Source organism: Perissodus microlepis, chromosome 9 (assembly GCF_051167445.1).
Source record: "Perissodus microlepis isolate ML-2025 ecotype Zambia chromosome 9, ASM5116744v1, whole genome shotgun sequence".
Lineage (NCBI taxonomy): Eukaryota > Metazoa > Chordata > Actinopteri > Cichliformes > Cichlidae > Perissodus > Perissodus microlepis.
In genome coordinates, this window is record NC_140469.1 from 27194690 (window position 1) to 27217320 (window position 22631).

General features: G+C 42.2%; 1 protein-coding gene across 2 annotated transcripts; it reads left to right on the forward strand.

Annotated features, from left to right (window-relative positions):
* The first annotated feature begins 905 nt into the window (after nt 1-905).
* Nucleotides 906-22489, forward strand: LOC146380637 (uncharacterized). Of its 2 annotated transcripts, XM_084940051.1 has the most exons (4): nt 906-1006; nt 3645-3750; nt 19919-21019; nt 21345-22489. In XM_084940051.1, exons 2-4 carry the CDS (start codon nt 3733-3735, stop codon nt 22035-22037), a joined length of 1812 nt encoding a protein of 603 aa, XP_084796177.1. In that variant the 5' UTR covers nt 906-1006; nt 3645-3732; the 3' UTR covers nt 22038-22489. The 2 variants fall into 2 exon arrangements, with proteins under 2 accessions (XP_084796177.1, XP_084796178.1); XM_084940052.1 differs by lacking the exon at nt 906-1006 and having other exon boundaries at nt 2249-3750.
* The last annotated feature ends 142 nt before the right edge of the window (nt 22490-22631 follow it).

The window sequence follows — 22631 nt, forward strand, 5'->3', positions numbered from 1 at the left end:
CTTACAATGCCATACCCTCAGGTACTTTAATATTATATAAAAACACTGACAGTTCAATATCTACCTCAGTCACTCTCCCTGATCCAGCTGAGTCAGCAGTGGGAGAAATCTGCTTTTCACAGGAACTTGGTAACAGCAATAAGAGAATACGTAGTTTATTCCAAGAAGATATCGTGTCTCTCCCATATATATAATATCTTACTGGAACCGACATGTTCCAGATATCACCTGGAAGACAGTCTGGATGATCCCATGAATATCTAATTGCAAACAAGGTGAAGGAAATCTCATATAACATTCTTCATAAATGTTACCCAGCCAGTCACTATATGGTAACATTTAAAAGACACATAAATACTAATTGAACTTTCTGTGGGGATCATCCAGAAACTGTGACACATCTTTTTTGGTACTGTTCCTCTACACAGAGATTCTGGAAGGAATTTAGCAGTTTTGTTATTGTCCATATTTTAAGGGAGTTTTCTTAATGATGGGAAAATGTTTTATTCTGTTTCTTTAAGTTTTCCAGGAAGAATGATAAATGTTTCTTTATAAAAAATATGTTAATACGTTTAGCTATTTTTATGCATAAATGTAAGTTTATTAATAAAACACCATATTTCTGTCTTTTTTATAAGGATATGGAATTGTACATACAATCAATATCAGACTCAACCAACAAAAAGGCTCTCAGAACAATATTTATATATGTTGATTTTTTCGCGTACTCATATAATAATTGTTTTTTACCCCTGATTTTGTATGTTCATGTTCTGTTCTTTTGTAAACTTCATCTGTTTGTATGTTGTATACTCATTGTGTTTCAATAAAGTTCTATTAAAAAAAGGTACATTCTAAATGAAGCTTCAGACGTCACTAATCACGTGACTCTGGCCAAACGAATCAAGCCTCGACACGGTGCTTCTGAAGCAGTGTCTTGATCTTTTTCACACACGCACCGGAGCGTCAGCTTCAAGCGGACCATCACTACCTCTCACATCTAAAGGTAAGTGTCAAGGTAACTTTGAACTGAGTTCAGTCAATCTCGAGTTTTTTGAAGTTTTCTGAACTAAGTTTTCTGTTGCTCTCTGTGAGAGAAGACCGCTAAAGGCGAGGCTCTCCAGAGTGCAGCAAAACAGGAAACAGCTGCTGGGTGTGTGTAAGTGTGCAAACGAATAGATTGGAAGTGCAAGTGAGCCACGAGTAAAGAAAGGTCAAGTTTCGTGAGTTGTTTTTCTCACCACTGATCACGCGCTCAACACTCTACACATACTTGCATCACACGCGCGCTCTCAAGCATCAGTATTGTACAATTCTGGGCGTCACGTGAGTTGCAGGCGTTACCATATAACGGAAATCTCCATTGTTCTGTAGCAGTGGTTCTCAAACGTTTCACAATGAGTTTCACCCTTACGAGCGACATCAAAGCGCAGTAGTATAGGCCTATTTAACACCACATACACATACTTGCCAACATTCAAAAGGTCTCTCTCTCTCTCTCTCTCTCTCTCTCTCTCTCTCTCTCTCTCTCTCTCTCTCTCTCTCTCTCTCTGTGTGTGTACAGATGTGTGGCAGACTTGCTTTTCAGGAGCCGCTACCGACAAAACAGCAAATAAACACCAAATATGTCATCTGTGACATTTGTGAGGTTACCTCAAACACACTCCGTCAGTCTTGTTCCTCTAGAACAACAAAATGTTTAAAAATATCGCGGGTTTACCTGGTGATATTCTCATGCAGATGGTGTTCACAGGACAGCAAGAGTAAACGATCGGGGGAATCTTGACTTTGTCATCGTTCCCCTCGTACGTGTTATTACTCCGATTTCAGCGGTTTTGCTTCACAACTAGTGCAGTTTACTACTCAAATGGAGTCGAGTCAACCAGCGCCACCTCTGGCCAAGTACCATAGCCTACTGCTAGATTAACTTGTGACACACACAGTAGCGGTTTTTGATACGGGCGACACGGGCGGTTGCCCGGGACGGCATCGTGGTGGGCGGCGGCATCACAAGCATCGGAAAAAAAAAATTAAATAAGATTGCTCGTACTCATGCTGCCCCGACATCATGCCAGCGCATATTGGGAATGTCGTAGGCACCGATCGGTTTTCTATCACCCATTTGCTGGGAGTAAGGGCGCCCTCCGTTTGCGAGCTGCGCCTGCTGCATGCGGCACAGGGAGGAGGGGGCGGGGCGGCGGGGGAGTCTCTGGCTGGCTGGAGCGGCATCTAATAATCAACTCGCAAAATAAAACACACCAGACATTATGATACAGACTTATAATTTGCACCGATGTTTTTTCGAAATTCTATACACGAAAAGTGACCGCGAGAGCCCTCGGTGCGCGTGCTCGCTGCTGAAGTCAAAGTAAACTTTATTGTCATCTCCGCTACATACAGTCCAGTATATAGAGAGACGAGATGACGAGGCTCCAGTTACAGCAATGCAAGAAAACAAACAATAAATATAAGAAGAGTAAGAAAATAAATATACACTTTAGGACCAGGGGTAAAGGATCAATAACAATTTACAATTTGTAATTTACAGTTTGATGATTTAAAGTCACACACAACCCCTGGAAAGGGGAGGGGGACATGCTGCTTCCAAATAGAGCACATTTCATTCATAATGTTGTAAATCCAAGCCCATTATGTTTTCACGATCTGAATACTGGGTTGTGCGAAATCCCAGAAATAAACCTTAGACAAAGTGAATCTGTGAGCTAAGCTGTAGGTCTATTAGGTTAAGTTGTGGTGATCCTCGGGTTGGGGGATTTGTGTTCATACTGGAGTGCAAAATTAAAACTAATGGAAGGTGGACAACAAAAGTTCAAAGCCACATCACATCCTGTAAGCATAGTCTGCCTGTGTCGCTACTGCACCTGTTTCTATGATCACATTGAGTAGAGTCTGAGTGGCTGCACTTACACTGGTGCATTCAAATCCACCCTCAAACATATTGAAAGATGCAATGACAGCAATGTGGATTGTCAAGACTCAAACCAATCAGTAAGCAAAGACAGCAGGGATCACTTGTTTCTGTTTATTATACAGCCAGATTTACTTGTGACACACATGTGCAGCTGGCTTTAACACCTATTTTGAATTTGTTTCAAGCACAATACTTTTGTAACTTTCAGTGTTTTCCGGTCTTCCAAAAGAAGAAAAAAAACCCTTCAACTACATGACATGCAATTGTGTATTTGTTTTCACCTTATCATACACTTGAAGTTTTACAAATCACCACTCCTTTTGTTAATATCATTTCAGTCTCAGACAATCTAGTTTTTCTTACAGAGATTGAATGCACCTTCTGCGGATGGCGGTACCACACAGTGTGCGTGGACTTCCCCTGTACAGAAGGAAACTACAAATGTTGTGAATGCTAAATAAACAGAAACAAATGATCCCTGTTGTCTTTGCTTAATGATTGGTTTTAGTCTTGACAATCCTCATTGCTGGCATTGAATCTTTCAATGCCAGCAATGCCAGGTATCAGTGCTCAAACCTTTTGTGTTTGTTTCCAATAAGTTGCCCACCTCGGGAAGCAAAAATGTGTTCTTTTACTTGTCAGATGAACATATGAGACACTTTGACTCTTCAGTGCAGTGTGGAGCCTAACAAAGATCTGTTTTGTGTCCCAGCTGATCAGCAGGAGGAGAAGAGTCTGACGGAGCAGCAGAGGAACATTTTCAGCTACTTGGACTCAGCTCAGCCACTACAGAGAAAACAATGAGCTCAACACAGAAGGTGACAGACAGAGCAGGGCGATATGACCGAAAATATTTATCACGATATACATTTGAAAATTTGCGATAACGATGTAGCTGACGATATAATTGACACTAGACAAAATACTTTACAACTCCACAACTTTATTAAAAAACCCATCAATGTATTTTCACTTAAACAAGCAGCTGTTTTTTATGTGCATTAAAGTTATATAAAAATTTAACAGTGCAAATGCAAATTGCTTGCTGACAGTTTAACCAAAAGGCATTTCCAGTGGAAATTGGCCAACATATCCTGAGCATAACCATGTATAATATCCAGAAACTTAAAAAGAGGTTATACAGTCGTGGCCAAAAGTTTTGAGAATTGCATAAATATTGGAAATTATAAAAAGTTAAGCAGCAACTTTTCCAATAGCAATTTGCATACACTCCAGAATGTTATGAAGAGTGATCAGATGAATTGCATCGTCCTTCTTTGTCATGAAAATGAACTTAATCCCAAAAACCCTTACCACTGCATTTCATTGCTGTCATCAAAGGACCTGCTGAGACCATTTCAGTAATCGTCTTCTTAACTCAGGTGAGAATGTTGACGAGCACAAGGCTGGAGATCATCATGGCTGTATCCCAATTCAGGTTCTGCAGCTTTGAAGTACGCAGCCTCAACGGTCCTCAAGGGCCGCGTACTCAAAGACCGCTAAGGCCAGAAGTGCGAGGCTTGTAGGCTTGTGAAATGGGACGGTCTAGCCTCCGTCGTGCTGCCCAGGTTGCCTAGCAACCATGATACTAACAGCTGGAAACGTTTCATACAGCTTTGTTTGACAGAAATGAAGGAGAACATATTTTGTTCATTTGTTTCTACATGAGCTCTGTGTGATTTAATAAGTATCTGAGGCTGAGACCACAGGACTGTAAAACATGATTGTTGAGCTTCATTTCTGTACTGAACAGTCATTTAAGATTAGCTAGTAAATAACAATTAGCTAATGTTGTTCATGAGACTAAAGTCATCTCACTTTGGTAATGTAACTATAATATGGCCAATATTATAGTTATTATATTAATCACTTCACTCAAAGACAAGTATCTTTGACAGTGTATATATAGATGTATCATATATAAGAGAGATATTGTTCGTTTAATATGTTGGCAGTTGGAAGCTTCATAGAACTGAAACAAACATTTATTTTAGGTCCATTCTGCTGCTGATACATACTTTAGGTTTCTGAATATTAAACTTGTTGCTGCCTTTCATAGTGTGTAACTTGAAGGCCCTGAGTACTTTCTCCCACACTGAAAACACTGGAATGATAAAATTATTTGAACATTACCTAATAAGACTGATTCAGGACAGACAATTAGTTATTGTAAACTTTTCTAGCAGTCCTTCACAAACAGGGAACAGTGTGTCTATTCTCTCCATCTGTCAGCTGCTGCTGGCTCTTCCTCCTCCTCTTCCTCACACACTGCTGAGTTTGTCCTGGTGGATCATCAGGGGTGCAAAGCCTCACAGATGATGTGCAGCAGTGGGTCCCTCAGTCTGTCCTCACTCTGGACACTTGCAGTTGTCACACATGGAAATCAAATGTGTGATAAGCTGTAGGATTCAAACACAAGTGTAACTTATAAATACATGTTCATACTTTTATTCCACAATCAGAGAGAAAGAAAGAGAGAGAGAGAGTGCAGGACAGACAGACAGGTGACAGTCTCAGGTGTATACACTGCTACAAAACAGCACAAGAGAAGGAGGATTTAGTGTTTGTGTTATTACGAGTGCTGTCAAGAGATTTTTGTTTTTATATAATTTGATCAGCTTCATGAAATGTGTTTTTCTGTTTTTTAAGCAATCTAAATGTCTATGTGACTTTTCACTTAATAACTTTTGTGCCAGCTACTGAACCACTTCCTGTTTTTTGAGAACAGATGTAGAAAAGGGAAATAACCTGTCACGACCTGACAGGAAACTGCAGGTTTGCAGAGCGTGCTTTTTTTCACATGTGTATGTGCTGATTCTGTTAATTCTGAGTGACGTTGTTATTTACACACACACACACACACACACACACACACACACACACACACACACACAGACATGTGTTGTATAAAATAAAAGTACGCAGGCAGCGGCAGCGCAGTTCGCAAGGTGCGTTCGTTGCTGCCCACGCGTGTAAAAAACGACTGCAGTCTTTGTGTTTTCTAACTCAGGTGTCTTAGCTGAAGAATTACAGGGTGATTTTTAGAAATCCCCTGTCATTTAAATTGGTCCTTCGAGCTTAGCGATGGAAACAACAGACACGTTTCTGTGACTCCAATGGTCTAACTGCTGTATCCTGACGTCATGGGAAGCCAGCATCGAAGTCTGTCGACAGCCCTCTCTAGGTAGAGGTGAAAGTCCTGGGACGTAAATTCGGGTCCAGGCCGATGAAGTTTGGTCCACGACCTTGGGATCCAGTACAGACAACTTGAATAACCAGCAAAAGACAACTGAGGGTGAGAAAACACTGTTTAGGTCTAATCCACCGCAAGGATTTGAAATAAACACATGAAATAGGTTGAGTTCGCCGAAAGGAACTAAGTTTAGACTGGTTTCAGAAGTAGCCGAAAGTACTTCGTGACAAATTCGTGCGCAAATGCCTATCTGTGTGTATGTATATGTGTTTGGGAAGTAAATTGATTTTACAGCACAGTACGCTGCTGAATTACTTCCATTGTTTTCTTTGTGTTCCTGCAGAAAGCTCAAGTACTGGTGACAACGGGGAAGGTTGAGTTCCGTCTCATAAAACTGACACCGCTCCGTGAATAGTGCGGAGTAGAAGGGCGTGTCAGCCACCATCCCCGAGTCTAGTACCAGAGAAGGCTTTGCAGTTCTGTGATAATGGGGAATCAGCCCACAAAATTCACTGCTGACGAGCAGTGGCTAGAAAAGAAATGTCCAGGCGCCGGACAAATCAGTGCTTGTAGATGGAGAAATCCTAAGAAAACAAAATGTCCCACTTGGGAAGGAAAATGCAGCCCCTCAGCGTTAACACAACTGAAAGAAGCTCTTTTGAAAGAAATAGGATCAACAAAAAACTTAAAAAAGAAAGGAAAACGTACGCAAGAATTAGAATATTTCCAGGCCTGGAAAGAAGAAGCAGTTAGGCGAGATGAAAATAAAAATAAAAAACAAGAGAAAAAAGATAAACAGTCAGAAAAACAGAACTTAACCGCCAGTTTAGTTAAACCAGAAGATGAGACACCGTGCGGTGTTCATGATATGTGTAGTAATCCACCGCCATATGCAGCGCCACCACCCACTCCTGCAGCCAAAGCTGCAGTACCACCTATTATACACTCACCTATATCAGGAAGAACTAGGTCACACACAGATCATCATCCTTATGCAAAAGCACAGACAATGCTAAAGAAACTCTCACTCAAAAGTAGCCCACAAGAAGAGATAGGTCGTGATCCCACTGGGACCGACATCTGGGGAGACACACTCGACCCGCCAGCCACTGGTATTTACCCAATAGTAGCAGTGGCAAACCCCAGATTTGGCCAATTAATAGGGCCAGAAGGACAGGAAGAGCAAGATGCGTGCCCAAGCATACATGTTTTCCGTCCGTGGTCACAAATGGACAGACAAAATGTCCTGAAAGACGTTCCTCCACTGAATGAAGGTTTTATACCATGGAGGGACGCTGTAGAAATGATCAGAAGGCAATGGTATTTAAACGGTCATGAGATGCTTCAAGTATTGCAAGATTTATTAGGATTAAAAATAGGAACAGTTAGAGGAGATTATACCGGCTCAAGTGCCGGGGGAGCATCATACCCACCAGCAAGCACAGAACTAAACAATGCTCTAGCAAATTTATATGAGAGAATTAGAGAACGGTTGGCCCCAAGGGCTGACTATGGAAAAATAGGAGAGGTAAAACAAAAAGAAGCGGAAACAGCTTCTGATTTCCTGGACCACCTGCGTCCAGTTTTTAGACAGCATTCAGGGTTAACTTATGAGGAGGGTCCACAGACCCCATATCAGCAACAACTTAAGAATGCCTTTTTAAATGGCCTCCTACCACCAGTGAAATCACATGTAGAAAAACTGGGTGACTATGAACATAGGATCACTGCCCGACGCACTGCAATATGCAGAACATGCCTGCCGTGTTATAAAAAAGAAACACGAGAATGTAGGCACTTTCACAGTAGATCCAGAGACAGGATTTATTGCATTTTCAGGAGAATATAGAGGACAGATGCAAGGACGAAGGAGAGGAAATAGAGGAAGGGGCAGAGGAGGTTACAAAGGCAGAGGAAATAACCGATCAGAACGTTACGACAGGGACAGAGATAATACATGTTGGCAATGTGGAAAGGAAGGACACTTTTCTAGAGACTGTAGATCCGGGAAAAATAAAGAAGGTAGAAATGAAGATTGACTAGACAGAGAACAAGGAAGTGAGGAAAAACAGGATGATACAGAAGTGTTTAACGTATATGAACTAGTTACACAGTTAGAAGAGAGACCTATACTAAAAATTCATGTAAATGGCCAACCCATGACTATGTTATGTGACACAGGTGCATGCAAAACCGTGCCAAATAAAAAACCTAAAAATCTGAAATTTTCAAAAAACACATTGACAGTTAAGTCGGCATCAGGTCACACTAGTGTAAAATCTCTAACAGAAGGGCTACTGCTAGTGCATAAAGAAAGTGGCAGGAGCTGTAAAAATCAATGTATATACGATCCATCCTGTCCAGTCAACCTCCTAGGGAGAGACAGTATGGAGAAATTAAAAATTGGTGTAGTGCCAGGAGCACAAGGCATGCACGCAGAATTAATGTTAAATCATGAAGAGGTAGAAGGAGAGGGACAGATTAATTATAGGAGTGAGGGAAACGGAGAGCCCCACTACTATTGGACTTTAGACCTTCCACCATTAGAGCCTCTACAGAGGTTGGCAGAGAGGTATTTGCCACCAGACTCCCAACCAGTTGCTTTTGATGAGTATCATAACACCCTAAGATTTAAACAAAGCCCAGGCCCAGATCCTTCATATGACACACAAATTCACAGATTAGGCCCACAGAGGCTTACATTGCAGCACCTCTATGTGACTAGAAGTGGCAACGCTGTGTGCTCAGTGATACAAACTGAAAAAGTACAGGAAATGAACAAGATGCCAAAACCACATGTGTCTGTAGCACGAAATGAAAACACAGACTGGATGGAGTTAGGTCATGTTCTGACTCAAGTTGAGAGAGACAGATATGAAAAAACTGAATTAACACATGAAGGATGGCTTCAGGGCCGTAGAACAGGATGCATAAGGTACACATTAGGATGGGTACTTACGACACAGCCAGCAACTCATCTATCTGACTGTGCAGATACTCACATGTCAGACACCATTAATGAATGACACCTATTCTCACTAGAGCTGTTCCCAGAATTAAAACGGTTGCCCGAAAAGCTGTGGTCAATGGGTCCAACTGATGTTGGACTAATCAAAGGTGCAGACCCTGTTGTGGTAAAAACAACCACTACATACAGACCAGTTAAACCACAGTATCCCCTGACAACAGCAGCGAAGGCAGGGATCGAACCGGTAATTGCTGACATGGAGAGAGCAGGCATTCTAGTTAAAACGGACAAAGTAACTTGCAACACGCCTATTTTCCCGGTGAAAAAAGCAAGCATGGGAAAATACCGTTTAGTGCATGATTTAAGAGCAATAAATGAAGTAACGGAGCAAATCCCACCAGTAGTGGCAAACCCACACACAATTTTGAATCAAGTGACACCTAGAGAACAGTGGTTTTCAGTCATAGACCTGTCAAATGCATTTTTTCTGTGCCATTGCATCCAGAGTCACAGCACCTTTTTTGGTTTTACATTTAATGGCCAAAAATACACGTACACGAGGCTCCCTCAAGGCTTCCAAAACAGCCCAACCTTGTACGCAGAGGCATTAAAGAAATCTATGTCACTATGCACATTGCCTGCACCAGGGCAATACCTCTTGTACGTGGACGATATTCTGATTACAGGCATCACACAGAATGACTGCAAAGCCAACACTGTGGCAGTATTACATCATCTAGCTGAGCAAGGACACAAGGTGTCACAACACAAACTCCAATTGTGGAGTCCTAAAGTTACGTACTTAGGACACACACTCACAGGAGAGGGAAAGAAACTGTTAGACAGTAGGAAACTAGCAGTACAGAACGCTCCAAAACCTCTCACAAAACAGAAAATGATGAGTTTTCTAGGTCTCTGCAATTTCTGCAGAACCTGGATACCGGAGTATGCGTCAGCAAACAAGAAGAGTTCCCACATGGTACAGTGGACACATGTGTGACTCCTGTGATTAAAGCATCTTTCTTTCAGCTTAACGAGTGAACCGTCAGCTCGTTCAAACACACGTTAAAGTCCGTTTGGCTCGACACCACCGAACAGAGGCAGCAATATAACATAGCTAACATTAACAGTGCAGTGTGAATCCTGCTTGTGCCGTGATATTGAGGACTGCAAACCGAGCAGCATCACTGACTTTCAGCTTGTTGTGTTTGTGGATATATGACTGACTTTAATTATCCATAAAATCATCACATGCTCTGTAAGATTAAGGTCGACTATTGAACAGTGAATATTTTAAAGTAAAGGCTTTAAAACCAAGTTTACGCTGAAAGTACAAACATTGCTAATGTCACATAACTCTGCCGACATGTGGCCAACAGTAATGTTTTAATGTTCTTCATTATTCAACATTTGCACATAAATAAGTGACATAATATTCAGTACTTACTTTTAAAAGTTTACTCTTCCGCCGTTTTTTGTTTTTTTTGGCAAAATTATCCACATCCACCGCCGCGCTATGAAGTCTGGGATATGTTGGGGCATGAAGTTTACACCGACCCATCCTTAAAATTCAGGGAAATGAAGGACGCATTTGATGCTGCATTTCGAGCAGCCTTTGAATTGGGACAGCCTCGCTGTCGCTGTGACGTAATCGGCCTTAAATTGCGGCCTTTAAGGCTGCAGACCCTGAATTGGGATACGGCCTATGTCAGGCTGATTGGGTTAGAATGGCAGACCTGACATATTAAAAGGAGGGTGGTGCTTGAAATCATTGTTCTTCCATTGTTAACCATGGTGACCTGCAAAGAAACGCGTGCAGCCATCATTGCGTTGCATAAAAATGGCTTCACAGGCAAGAATATTGTGGCTACTAAGATTGCATCTAAATCAACAATTTATAGGACCATCAAGAACTTCATGGAAAGAGGTTCAATTCTTGATAAGAAGGCTTCAGCACATCCAAGAAAGTCCAGCGAGCACCAGGATCGTCTCCTAAAGAGGATTCAGCTGCAGGATCGGAGTGCAGAGCGTGCTCAGGAATGGCAGCAGGCAGGTGTGAGTGCATCTGCACGCACAGTGAGGCGAAGACTTTTGGAAGACGGCCTGGTGTCAAGAAGGCAGCAAAGAAGCCCCTTCTCTCCCCCCAAAAAAACATCAGGGACAGATTGATCTTCTATAGAAAGTATGGTGAATGGACTGCTGAGGACTGGGGCAAAGTCATATTCTCCAATGAAGCCTCTTTTCGATTGTTTGGGGCATCTGGAAAAAGTCTTGTCTGGAGAAGAAAAGGTGAGCGCTACCATCAGTCCTGTGTCATGCCAACAGCAAAGCATCCTGAGACCATTCATGTGTGTGGTTGCTTCTCATCCAAGGGAGTGGTCTCACTCACAATTTTGCCCAAAAACACAGCCATGAATAAAGAATGGTACCAAAACCGCCTCCAACAGCAACTTCTTCCAACAACAGTTTGGTAAACAACAATTCATACATAAGGCACACGGGATTATAAGGGGCACCGTCGATTTTCAGAAAAATGAAAGGATTGATTTTAAGTGTGCCATATTTTCCAAAAAACACAGTAATAACGACGGCCTGCTAGCATGCTCTACCACAAATAGTGCTTTGTTGTGTATCTGACGGACGAAAGCTAAACCAGTTCCACATCACTGAAGTTGCAGCATTTTTACAAACTAATTCTGGTTCATCTGTTTCATTCAACGATCCGCTTTCACCCTTCTCATTCTCCGTCGCCGCCATGGTTTTTCCTCCATGTGCGTATGAAAACAAAGGCACTGCGCAAGCGCGTTTTACCCATGTTCTATTGTGATATTTCATTTTCTCATCATTGCCCAACATTATACCGGTATTACCGTGAACGGTATGATATGGCCCCGCTGATTGTGCACTAATCACACATTAAAATGATCAAAAGAGGCAAAACTGTGTGCCAGAGTCAGGGGTCAGCGTTTTGTTTTTATGTCACAGCACTAGAACGATTGCAGGCGCTCATAAGTAGTTACCATAAATCACCACCTTTCATGGTCTCAGCACATCGACTCTGTTATTAAGAAAATGGGACAAGGCATAGCTATGGCTATGAAATGCTCTTTCTGTATCACTTCTTCAATTATGAAATATGTCATTAATGCACTAGTAATGTCTCATCTGGAGTATTGTTCAATCACTTGGTCAGCAGCTAATAAGACAGATCTTAACAGACTTCAGTTAGTCCAGAATAAGGCGTCCAGATTAGTGTTAAGATGTTCATACTGTACTAATATCGATAAAATGCATAATAAATTTTCTTGGCTTCCTGTACAGGCTAAAATATTCTATGGCTTACTTGTAGTTATAAAGAAAGCAATTCTGTTAAACACACCACATTTATTTCTGCTCAACTGCAGTATCGAGATGAAATACATAATCATATTACACAGTTTTCAACAAACTGCAATTTAGTAAATGCTCGAGTTAAAAGTAACTTTTTGTAAAACTGTTATATTTAGAGCAACTTTTAAGTGGAATAAATTGCCTTATAAAATTAGAGAATTAGCAACTATTCAAAACTTCTTTTTTTTTTTTTTTTTTTTTTTGTGTCCCGTTTGGATCTTTAGCCATCAGAATTGTTGTCTTAAGGCCAAGAAAGATGCCAAGCGGATTTATTTTACCAAGTGGATCATCATGGCCTTGCCATATTGGTCCATTTGATTGACCTTTATTATAATTATGTATTTATTTTATTTTCGGTTGCTACAAACGGGACAGACGTGACTGGGGGATAGGACAGGGAGAAAGAATGAAAGAAAGAGAGGGAGAGAAAGAAAACCAAAGGGGAGAAGAGATGGTGAGAAGGGGGGGAAGAAAGGAAAAAACAAACAAACAAACAAAACGCCTGGATCACCTGTATGGAGAAAAAAAACAGAAGAGAAAGCAAACAACAAAGAGCAACATAATAAAAACAGCACCATCACAATAAACTAGCTAGCAGTAGATAACAGTAGATACTAAATAATAAACGATATTGTGCAGCACGCAAGATAGACAGCGCACAATGTGCTTTGAGGCAGCAGCCAAGAAAGGTGTAGTCCGCGTCTGTGAACACCCGTGTGTACACCTGTGTGCATACCTGTGTGGATCAGCATGCTTGTATTCCAAAGGTTTCTCCATGTAACGATCTGCTAGGGAGTGTGGGGAGCCATAGCCCCATCCACCAGGGTATGAAGCAGGTATGGAGGAGATCCAGGCCCCAGATATCCAGAGGCCCCAGAGTACAAGGACCCGAGGAGGACCACCAAAGGGGGGGGGAACCGTGCCACCCTCCTGGGAAGAGCTGAGTAGAGCCCCAAACGAGAGGTCACCCCGCAGCTACGGAGCAGAGGCCAGAGGGGGTTGCAGTGGCGTGCCCGCGGGCTCCGCCGGCAGCCAGCTGTGCCAGAGAGGACCGAGCTTCAGGCCCAGAGGCCAGAGGCCTGAGGGCATCCCACCCCCCGGAAGGAGCCCAGCCGGGCCACAGGCGCCCGGCCCCGCCAATCGGCCACCAGGAGTGAGCCGGTACATGCATGAGCGCCCAGCCCCAGATGACAAGGACCACCAACACACCAACGTCTAAGAGCATCAGCCACCGGCAGGGAGTGTGGTGAGGGGAGATAGGCCTCCGTACTTTAGAGGGCCTGAGATGTACCCAGAGAGGTTGAGTCTAAGACCCAACCTGACATATAGACACAGACAAACAGGCACACGCGGACACAGACGTGCATTCCCACCCCCATATGCACAACCAAATACTCGGCACTCACCCAACGTGTAGACAGACACAAATAGACACTGCACAGACAGTCGCACTCCCCAAACATACTCTATATCCCAGGTCCAGGTACCCCCGCCCCCAGAGGGGCAAGCCGCACCTAGACCCAGGAGATGTAACCCTTCTCTCTGGGGTGGAGGCAAGCGGACCACCTCCTTATCTGCAGTAGCAGGGAGGCCCCGCATCCCAGACCCCAGTCTGACGGCCAGCACCTCCTCCCAGCCCCCCAGCCCTGACGGCTAACAGAACCGGGGTGAGTGAAGACCTCAAACCTCCCTACGCCCGCTCATATGTAATGTTGTTGTGTGCTGTTCTAAAGTGCATTTAAAACTCAGGAGAGCATGGTACTAGCTTCCTCTCAGAGAGCAGCACGGCTCCTCCCGAAAACCCTCAGTGTCTAAATGCATTTAAAATTGAGGGTAGGGCACCAGCACCAGAGGTGGGTTGGAGTACAACGACCATCCTCTGGATGCTGTAAAACGTGCCCACCCCCAAGGCCCTATATGTATGTGTTATGTGAGAGTGTGAGTAATGTGGATGTCTAGGTTGCAGAATAAAATTGAGGCACAGGCGGCCAGAAGGGGACAGAGGGGGAGTGCCTCCCCTGAACCCTGGTGACATACCTGCACCCCAAGCCCTGCGTGTGTGGGTGGGTGTGGTAGAGCGGGAATAGGGAGGCAGCTGAGGATGGGGAGGGAAGAAAGGGAGGGGCAAGCTGCCCCTCCCTGGGGCCAGCTCCCCCGCTGACCCCAGTAGGCACCCCCACGCTCTGGAACCCACCAGGGCAAGGAGGCCCAGGCCCATCCGGACCGGGGCCCGCAGCAGCAGCACTGCCCAGCCCCACAGAGTCCGGGGCAGCCCACCCGACTCCACCCCAGAGAAAACTGCACCCACCCCATCATCCAATCATCTCCCAAACTACACAAAATAATAGACACCCAGGTTGAGTTCATTCTCCCCCTCTCCTATATCTCTCCCCCCACCTGCAGAGTGAGCTCCTGTAGTGAGGAGACCACCTGCAAAGATGTAACAACCTCCCCACCAGTTAGAGAGCCCCCTAGTTGGGCCGATGCACCAGAGGTCCCCTGCACTGGGGCTGAGCCCCCCTGCACCCACCCGCCCACTGCTCCGGCGACACAACAGCCAGGACCCAAGCCCCCAAGGCCCGGCCAGCACCCCAGACCGGGGGGCGGAGCACCCCCAGACCCCCAAGCCTCCACGCCCGTCCCAGACCCTCCCAGGGGCAGCCAGGCTACCAGGCCAGTAACCAACGTCCGCCAGCACAGACCCTCCCCCATCTCCGCTGTACGCAGCCACAAGGAAAACACCATCCAAGAGCCCCAGAGCTTCTAACCAGGTCATGGCCACAGCCCCCAGGTTAGGCCCTCCAGGGAAACGTCCCTAGGGACTCCCCAGACGCCCTAAGGCCGTCCCTACCCCCACATCAACCACAATAGCGAAGGCAGGACCAAACCATGACCCCCCACCCCCACTAGGTGATGAAGCCGATCAAAGGAGCCCAAAGAGATTGATCAAATGTGATGGCAGAGGTTGTATCAAGACTAATGTGATCTATTAGATGGTTTTTATATTGGTTAGAATTAAGATTATTTTTATTTTTCCAGTTAATGAGGACCATTTTCTTGGCAATGCATAGGGCCGTAAAAACAACGTGGGCTGTGTTTATTTCTGCAGTGACCTCATCCAAGTTGCCCAGCAAGCATACTAAAGGGGAGGCTGGAATGTTACATTTCAGACACTTTGATAAGTCTTCACATATCTCACGCCAAAATTTCTGAACTGGTGGACAGAACCAAAGAGTGTGGATGTAATTGTCCGGTGTATTTGCTGTGCAGTGTGAGCAGTTGTTGGAAGGCGTATAGCCCATCTTGAACATCCTATGACCAGTATAGTGCACTCTGTGTAATATTTTGTATTGTATTAATTGCAAACTGGGATTTCTGATCCATTGAAAGGTTTTTAAGCATATCTGAGACCAAAGGTTTGGGTCTAAGTTGATTGATAAATCTGCTTCCCATTTTGCAATAGGAAGGGATATTGATTCATCTATTTTAGAAAGTGTTCTGTATATTTTAGACAATAATTTGGGGGGTTTTAGACTAAGAAATTGTACCACACTTGGTGGTGTTTGTAATTCAGCTTCACTGGGATTAAATTTCTTTTTTGCTATGGATTTAATTTGTTGATATTCCAAAAATCGTTTCTTGTTGATCCCATATTGTATAACTAGTCTGTCAAACGAAATAAAGTCTGTTCCTTCCAATATATGTTCCAAGTATTTAATTCCTTTGCAACTCCAATCTGAAAAGTTTATCATATTATTGTTTTGTAATATGTCCGGGTTGTTCCAGATAGGTGTACGTTTGCATGGGATTAATGAAGACTCTGTCATTTTTAGAAACTCCCACCATGCTGTCAGAGAAGAGCTAATATTGATGCTTTTAAAGCATTCATGTCGTTTGATGTTTGAGCTGATAAATGGTAGGTCTGAAATTTCTAGGTTATTACATAGTGCCTGTTCTACATCTATCCAAGGTTCATCTAAGAAGGTGTGTTTAAACCATCTAGAGATGAACTGAAGCCTGTTGGCTAAAAAATAGTGATTAAAGTTAGGCAGATCTAATCCTCCTTTATCCTTGGTCCTTTGTAGTGTTTTTAAGCTGATACGTGGGGGTTTATCTTTCCAAAGGAATTTAGAAATGTACGAGTCTAGAGATCTGAACCAATCTTGTGATGGCTTATTTGGGATCATTGAAAATAAATAGTTTATTTTTGGCAAGATCATCATTTTTATAGCGGCGACCCTTCCCATGAGTGATATGGGTAAAGATTTCCATCTAGCCAGGTCGCCTTCTACTGTCTTTAAAAGTGGGATGTGGTTTAATTTAGTTAATTCTGAAAGTTTAGGAGAGACATTGATACCTAAATATTTTATATTTCCACATTGCAGTGGGGAAGGAGAAGAATTATGGAAGGAGCAATTAATCGGAAGAACTGTTGATTTCGACCAGTTAATTGAATAATCTGAGACACTTGAGAAGGAATTTATCAATGCAATTACCCCAGAGATATTGGTTTGTGAGTTTTGGAGAAAAAGTAACACATCATCTGCATAAAGGCTGATTTTATGTTCTATATTCTTACATTTTATGCCCTTAATTGTTGTAGCCTGTCTAATTGCTGCTGCTAATGGCTCAATAAAAATTGCAAACAGTGAAGGGGAGAGTGGGCATCCCTGTCTGGTGTCCCTCAGAAGAGAGAAGCGGGAGGATGTTTGGTCATTTGTTCTGACACAAGCTGTTGGGGAGTTATATAATATTTTTAACCAGTTTATGAAACAGGGTCCAAAACCAAATTTATGTAAAGTTGCAAATAGAAATTTCCAGTTAACTCTGTCAAATGCTTTTTCTGCATCTAAAGAAAATATTATGGTTTCAGTGTTTTTACTGCATGAGTAGTCTATTAAATTAAGTAATCTACGTGTATTTGTTGATGAGTGCCTACCTTTTATAAAACCAGTTTGGTCAGGATGAATTAAAAGGGGGGTTATTTTCTCTAATCTCTTTGAGAGAGCTTTGCAGATTATTTTAAGGTCTACATTAATAAAGGATATTGGACGATAGCTTGAGGGGTATATAGGGTCTTTGCCTGGTTTTTGTAAGAGACTGATATTTGCAGAGTTCATATTTGGTGGTAGTCTACCATTTTCTTTGATTTCCTGCAACATCCTGTGAAAAACTGGTGCCAGAATTGTCCAGAATTCTTTGTAAAAATCTGTTGGAAAACCATCTGGACCTGGAGCCTTATTATTGGGCATACTTATCAGAGCTTCCTGGAGTTCACCTGGCGTCAGTGGCGAATCCAGTGCTATTGCTTGGGTGTCTAATAATTTTGGAAGAGTTATGTTGTCGAGAAATTGATCAATTTCGTTTTTAGATGGGTTTATTTGTGGTGTATATAAAGTTTCATAGAAATCCCTAAAAATGTTATTTATTTTTTTAGGATCATATATTGTATTCCCAGATAAATCTTTAACAGCACATATAGTTGTTTTTTCTTTATTGATTTTTAACTGGTTAGCAAGAAATTGTCCGGATTTGTTACCGTGTTCATAATTTTGCAGGCGAAGTCTTTGTACTAAGAATTTAGTCTTTTTATTAATAATTTCATTTAATTCTAGTTTTGTCTTGCGTATTTTGTTTAATATTTCTTGATCTTGGTGTGACACATAGGCTTTTTCTAAGGATTTGATGTTTTTCTCTAGTTCCTGAATTTTTTTGTTTTCTTCTTTCTTCTTATGTGATGAGAAAGAGATTATTTTACCTCTCATCACGGCTTTCCCTGCTTCCCAGAGGACAGATGCTGATGTTCCAGGAATGTCATTAAAGCCTAAATATAGAGTCCATTCTTTTTTAAAGTATTTGATAAACTCTTCGTCTTTGAGCAGTGATGTATTAAATCTCCAGTTTTTACTTGGTGTAGTATTATTCATCTGTATTAGTGTTAAAGATACAGGAGCATGATCGCTGACAGCTATAGGATGAATCTCAGTGTCTGTAATGTTACTCAGCAGTGAGCTGCTGACCAGAAAATAATCCAGACGAGAGTAGGAGTGATGGACATGTGAGAAGAAAGTATATTCCTTACTATTGGGGTGAAGGGAGCGCCATGCATCGCAAAGACCAAAGTCGCTCATATACTGTTTGATTATATTTGTGGACTGCCAGTTACGCTGAGTTCCTGCTGTATTGAGCCTATCCATTTTTTCATTTAGTCCCAGGTTGAGGTCTCCCCCCAGAACAATTGTGCAGTCTAGGTGTTCGGAGAGTGTACTAAAAAAACCGTGGAAGAATGAGGGGTCATCAACATTTGGACCATATATACTTACAATACCTAGCTTTTGGTTAAGTATAGATAGTTTGACGATTAGGAATCTGCCCTCTGGATCTATAACTGTATCGAGTACTGTGAAATTAATATTTTTATGTATTAGAATTGCTACTCCTCTTTGTCTAGAATTATAACAGGCTGAGAACACATTAGGAAACTCAGGTGTTTTAAGTTTATTCAAACCTGTGACAGGCATGTGGGTTTCTTGTAATAAAACAACGTCTGCCTGTAATTTTTTAAGTTGGTTAAGTATTTTTAACCTTTTTTCCCTAGAGCCAGCTCCATGCACATTCCATGTGACAAATCTTAGCATGCCCATAGTTGTGTGTTTGTGGCTAATGATGTACGCTGTGTGTCTCGCTTAGACGGGTGAGGAAAATGGAAACACATCTTTTTTTTTTTTTTTTTGGTAAGTAAAGAGAAGAAAATGCGCGGCAAGAAGCTCCATAGGTCTGACTATGTGTGTGCATAATAACTAATATGAGCAAATGTGTGCATGTGTCCTATATCTGTGTGGCTGTTGTAAATGTGTTGCCTTTAAACGCATGTGTGTGCGTGATCGTGCAGAGTAAGCATGTAGAAATAGACAGTGTCGTTTGTGAATGGATAGGGAAACAGGTGATCGACATAGTGATAGAAAAGAGAAGCAAATAAACCAAAGAGCAAGGTGCGCGACAAGAGAGAGAGAGGAAAAAAGAAATAAAAACAGAAACATTCCAATTAAAGCATTGGCGGAGAGTGACGGTGATGTTATACTAAATTAGCAAACTGAAATTACATAGTTAAGCAAAAGTTAATACAAGAGAGTGTGAGTGAAGAGAACTATTCAAAACTTCAATGAACACTTAAAAGCTGATTTACAGAACTTTTAGTTGTTGTAAATATTGTAAGAGATGATTTGTTTTTGAAATTTGTGTAATGTGCCTCAATGTTATTGATATTATTATTATTATTATTATTATTATTATTATTATTGTTGATTGCTTATATTTTAAACAATTGTGAAACCTCACTGAGGATGTAAGAGCCAAATTATGTGGATATTTTGAATCCACTTAATTGTATAATATTTTATGTGATTGTATTTGTATTGTATCTCTGTCACTGCAGGACCAACATGGAGCGAGAAGTCAGCGCTCTCAGGAGGCCGACAAACCTCACAGAAGAAAGAGAAAGAAAAAACACACCTGTAACGAGTGTGGGAAGGGTTTTCCTGGGAAGGATAAACTAAAACGTCATCAGGTCATCCACACTGGAGAGAGACCGTTCAGCTGTCACTTGTGTGGAAAGTCTTTTTCCTGGAAGGGTTCCCTAAAACAACACCAACTCATCCACAGTGGAGTTAAAGCGTACAGCTGTGATCAGTGTGGCAGAGCTTTTACTCGCAGTAGCAACTTACAGAGGCATCTAGTTACCCACTCTGGAATTAAAACATACAGCTGTGACGAGTGTGGGAAGGATTTTACTGGGAAGGATGAACTAAAACGTCATCAGGTCATCCACACTGGAGAGAGACCGTTCAGCTGTGACTTGTGTGGAAAGTCTTTTTTCTGGAAGGAATCCCTAAAACAACACCAACTCATCCACAGTGGAGTTAAAGCGTACATCTGTGATCAGTGTGGCAGAGCTTTTACTCGCAGTAGCAACTTACAGAGGCATCTAGTTACCCACTCTGGAATTAAGGCATACAGCTGTGACGAGTGTGGGAAGGATTTTACTGGGAAGGATGAACTAAAACAGCATCAGGTCATCCACACTGGAGATAGACCGTTCAGCTGTGACTTGTGTGGAAAGTCTTTTTCCTGGAAGGGTTACCTAAAACAACACCAACTCATCCACAGTGGAGTTAAAGCGTACAGCTGTGATCAGTGTGGCAGAGCTTTTACTCACAGTAGCTACTTACAGAGGCATCTAGTTACCCACTCTGGAATTAAGGCATACAGCTGTGACATCTGTGGAAAAACTTTCAGCCAGAGAGGGAACCGAAATACACACCTACGCATTCACACCAGACATGTTGTGTACTGCTGTGAACAGTGTGGCAAAGAGTTTACAACAGACACACAGTTAAAACAACACATGTTTACCCACACTGAGGAGAGACCTTATAAATGTGACCTGTGTGAGAAGACTTTTAAAGCGCCACATTCCCTGAGAGAACACCAACAGATCCACACCAGAAAGAGACTCTACAAGTGCAGTTACTGTGAGGTATGTATTTATATTTTTATCTTGTCATTTTAGCCTGACTGTTTGGAACAACTCTGCTCATTAAACTGTGTTAGCATGTTAGCAATTCTACTGCATGGGAAAGCAGCTCTGAGTGATTATTCAGATTTTCATGTCAGTTATGATTTTAGTATTACTGTAGTATTATGGTGGTAGTATTGTAGTTATTGCAGCCCAGTAAACTGAGTGTGTTAACTGAAACAGTCAAATGTAATTGGACGTCTGCAGAGATGCTCTTTATTTCAGGCGACGTTCAGGATAAAAATGTTGAAGGACTGACTTACACTGTCTTTGTGTCTTTGTTTAGAAGCAGAGCGACACAGATGGATCCAGTTCTCAACCCTGTCATCACTGTGGTGGTGGGAAAGACTTTCGTTGTGACCTCTGTGGAAAAACTTTCAGTTGGCAAAAGGCCCTAAAAACACATCAACGTAGACACACTGGAGACAAACTGAAATACTGCAAAGAATGTGGGAGAAGTTTCACCACATCAGGTGAATTAAAAAAACATGAACTGATTCACAGTGGGGTTAAAAAGCACCTCTGTGATCAGTGTGGGTCATCCTTCACCACTGCATGTGACCTTAAATCACACAAACGAGTCCACACAGGAGAGAAACCATACAAGTGCAGACACTGTGAAAAAACCTTCTCACAATCAAACGTTCGTATCTGTCATGAACGTACACACATGGAAGGAAACTACAGCTGTGACCAGTGTGACAAGAGCTTCAGGAATCTCAGTTCATACTCCACACACAAACGATCCCACGTTACTAATAAACTGTTTCACTGTTACCAATGTGCCCAAACATTCACGTCATTGTCTGCTCTGTGCAAACATCAGCGTGATCACTCAGGGCTGAAATCACTCCCATCACTGGATCACAGTGAATCTGAAGAGACAGAAAGATCATCTGGTTTCAGTGTCAGACTCAAAAAGCTTGAGATCAGGCTCCACAGAGTTCAGATAGAATCATTTAAACTTGTGTTGAACTGAACTGGTTGCTTGGCTGAACTTCTACATAATACAGATTTACATGGGATCTTATTTTCTGTTGTTTTACTGAGTCAGTTTTGTCCTTTTTTCTCTGTCCTGGTTTTGCTCGTCTGTAAATAATTGAAACTCAGTCAAATAGTTCATTGTTCTCCAGCAAAACGTTTTGGAAACTCATGTTTAACCTTTAAAAATCTAACATGTTTTAGCACACAAGGCTTCATCGGGGAGTTCACTCATGATTGGACCATGAGAATAAAGGTTTTTAGTTCTTTCAAAGAGAGTCTTGGAGGTGTTTGATGTTTTTCTTTTTTCTGAAACCACCTGAAAGAAAAACTATTTTTCTTGCTTCATGTAGTGTGGAAGTTTTTAATGTTTCTTTCATCTGTGATGTTCTTGAATGTGTTCACATGAAGATGGTACAAATAAACTGTCCTTTTAGCTTTTGCTCCTAATTTATTCATTATTTATGGATGATCGGCTTTTCTCTCTTGTTTATTTATCGCGCTAAACAACAGCAGCACGTTTAAGCTTGATCAGCTGTTGTTAGAATTCATTTGATTTTAATTTCTAGTATCAGCTGATGTTTGCTGGAGC